At 34.4% G+C, this 3116-nt stretch overlaps 1 protein-coding gene across 1 annotated transcript; it reads right to left on the bottom strand.

Moving 5' to 3' along the window:
• Window positions 1–220: 220 nt before the first annotated feature.
• Window positions 221–2448, bottom strand: LOC110671279 (cytochrome P450 71D10). The gene is made up of 2 exons (XM_021833694.2): window positions 1332–2448; window positions 221–1034 (listed from the first exon to the last, which is right to left on the bottom strand). Exons 1-2 carry the CDS (start codon window positions 2232–2234, stop codon window positions 420–422), a joined length of 1518 nt encoding a protein of 505 aa, XP_021689386.2. The 5' UTR covers window positions 2235–2448; the 3' UTR covers window positions 221–419.
• Window positions 2449–3116: the final 668 nt, after the last annotated feature.

Below are 3116 nucleotides of genomic sequence, written 5' to 3'. Positions count from 1 at the left end.
AAGATTTGCCATTGCCCACGCATCTGCTTAAGCAAAGCCTACTCTGACTTATGCAAAGTTTAGCCCAATCATACAAGCTTAGCCCAATACAAGGATCCATATATAGACAAGCTCATAACCTAAAAGAATAGAGGGGAAGAAACAAAGCCCATAAAAGGCGGTAAACCGAAAAGGAGGACGAACGCACAAACAAAAAAAAAAAAAAAAAAAAGAACAACCATAGCCAAATACTAAAAGGTTTATAAGTATTGGTTAGTAACATATTAATTAAAACATATCAGACTTATCTACATAGCCATAGCCAAAAGCATATTTCATCGTAGACGACTCCACACTATATTTCTTATCTATTCACATCCTGCAGAACAGAGCAGAGCAGAGCAGGTCAGGAGAATGCTAAGACTTTTTTCACCCTGGCGTCAATTGTCGGCCCAAGGAATGGGAATTACAGCCAGACCTACTTTTCTGCAAACAGCTAAACCAAAAGATTCACCCATGTCTATATCTTCTTTCCTCATTCCTTCAGGTAGTTTCCAATCAAAATGGAACAGCAATTGTGCGAGTAACAACTCAATATTAGCTTGAGCAAAATATATTCCAGGACACATTCTCCTTCCAGCGCCAAATGGGATATACTCAAAATCCATTCCCTTGTAATCTATGGAGTTGTTAAGGAATCTCTCTGGGGAAAATTTCTCAGGTTCAGGCCAGAACTTTGGATCTCTTCCGATTGCAAATGCATTAATTATGACTCTAGTATTGGCAGGTATGTCATAGCCACTAATCTGGCAAGCCTCACTTGACTGCCTTGGCATTAACAGAGGAGATGGAGGATGCAGCCTCAGGGTTTCTTTCACTACTGCTTTTAAGTATTGCAATTCATGAAGATTTGATTCGTCTACCCTTCCTTTTTCACCATAAACCCGACGTACCTCAACTTGTGCCTCTTTCATTGACTCTGGAAATCTCAGCATTTCAGTCATTGCCCACTCCATAGTTGAGGATGATGTCTCAGCCCCAGCAGTGACCAAGTCCTGTAGCAGAATTACAAGATTAGACAAAAACTTGATAAAATAATATTGCCGTGGGGCATTAATCCAACAGTCAAATTTAAATCCTGATTCCTGATATAATGACAACCTATTTCCCCTTAAAAATTTCCCAGTGTGTTTTACAAGAAACTAACAAATATGTAGAATATGAGCATTAAATAAATAAACATATAACAATTTATTTCTACATGCTTATAAAGCTCTATAATTATACTACATTATGGTATTAAATTAATATCTTAAATATATGCTTTTCCCACTGATGAGGAAAGTACTGACCCAGAGAATAGCTTTGATGGCGTCATCAGTCAATGGAAATTCAAGGTCCCCTTGCTCTCGGAGCTTCAAAAGAAGATCAATTTGGTCTTCCTCATCATCCTCTGCTACTTGTTCACCATCTTTCATCCTTTTCTCCCTCCTATCTTTGTGCTCATCAAGGATTTTCTGAACTATCTTATCTTTCTCTCTATGCAATTTCTCAAGCTTGGGCCTGGCCCCTGAAATCCATTCAAGAACTTTAAAAGAAGGGAATAGATTGACAAGGGTAAAACCTGTGTTGTGCTTTATAATCCTGTAGGCAGCGGATATGTATTCTTCTTTGTGTTTACAGTGTTTCCCAAAGGCTGCACTCATGGCTATCCAAGAAGTCATTGAAAACAGTTTCTTGCTAAGATCGATTGGCGATCCTCGACATGAAGATATTTCCTTGACGAGATTAGTCACCTCCTCTTCCCTGATGGATCGGAATGAGTCAACTCGACTTTGACTTAAAAGCTCCAACTTGCAGATTCTCCTCAGCTGTCTCCAATAGGTGCCATATGGTGCAAAACCAATGTCCAAGAAATTATAAGACAGGATCTGGGAAGCTAGAGTTTTGGGTCTTTGAGCAAAGATTACATCATGGGTTGTCAAGACTTCTTTAGCACATTCCGCTGAGGAAATTACGGTGGTCCTAAGCTCGCCAAGCAGCAGGTGAATTATGGGTCCATGTTTCTCAGCCAGTTCTTTTAGGGAGCGATGGGGCGCCCCCTTGAGCTGGTGCAGGTTTCCGATGATGGGAAGTTTCCTCGGCCCAGGCGGTAGCTTTGCTGATGAGAAAGCGCTTAGTAATTTGAGTACCGTGTACAGGAAGAGAAGAAAGGCAAAGAAGAGGATCAAAAAAGAAGGGAATTGAAGCTCCATGTGAGATTCAAGCACGGATGAACCTATTTCAAAAAACACAAAGTAGAGATGAACCAGAAAAATATATCTTTAACTATGGCTTTTTTGTCGTCTTTATTTCCTGATTACACCTCATTTATTGATAGGCCAATAACTTGGCTTACCTTCTGTTTGGATCTGGAAAATAATGGAAGGGCCTATATTGCTAGTCTTCTCATAATCTCTCTCTCTCTCTCTCTCTCTCAATGTAAAATTTAAATAATATAAATTCCAAAATTTGTTATTTTGTTAACTTTCTCATAAGAAAAATATTTTTTTTACAAAAAAAAAGGACGACCTTCTTGTTAAGATTAAAATAAAAAAGAAGAGATTTTAATAAATTAAATTTTGACTTTTCCATATGCAAACGAAGAATCTGATTTTGTATGAATGCCAGTCATAGTGTTTGGAATGAATATCCAAACTTTTTAATTTTTATACTGCTACTTGCAGTTATTAATAAAGTTATTTTTGGGTTAAATAATTAAAAAATTTTCAATATTTATGAGTTTTTTATTTTAGTAAAATTTTTTAATTTTATTAATTTAATTTTAAATTTTTATATTAGTATCAATTTTAACAATGAGCTCAATTAGATGATTTAAATATTTATCAATTATTTTATTTTTTTAATTATTTTGACAATTATTCTCGAATAAAAATATTATTTTACTAAATTAAAAAATTATTATAATTAAATTTATTTTAGTTATATTATTTATTAATATTTTATGTTTATACATTTTAAATTTTTTTTATTTGATATGAATTAAAAGTATATTAAAAAGGGATATAAAAAAATAAAATTAAAATAATATTACATATAATATTTAATTATTATTTTTTTTATCAATATTAAAATTA

Source organism: Hevea brasiliensis, unplaced genomic scaffold (assembly GCF_030052815.1).
Source record: "Hevea brasiliensis isolate MT/VB/25A 57/8 unplaced genomic scaffold, ASM3005281v1 Scaf716, whole genome shotgun sequence".
NCBI lineage: Eukaryota > Viridiplantae > Streptophyta > Magnoliopsida > Malpighiales > Euphorbiaceae > Hevea > Hevea brasiliensis.
Note: the sequence above shows the minus strand (reverse complement) of the source record. Positions and strands in the feature narration are given on the sequence as shown.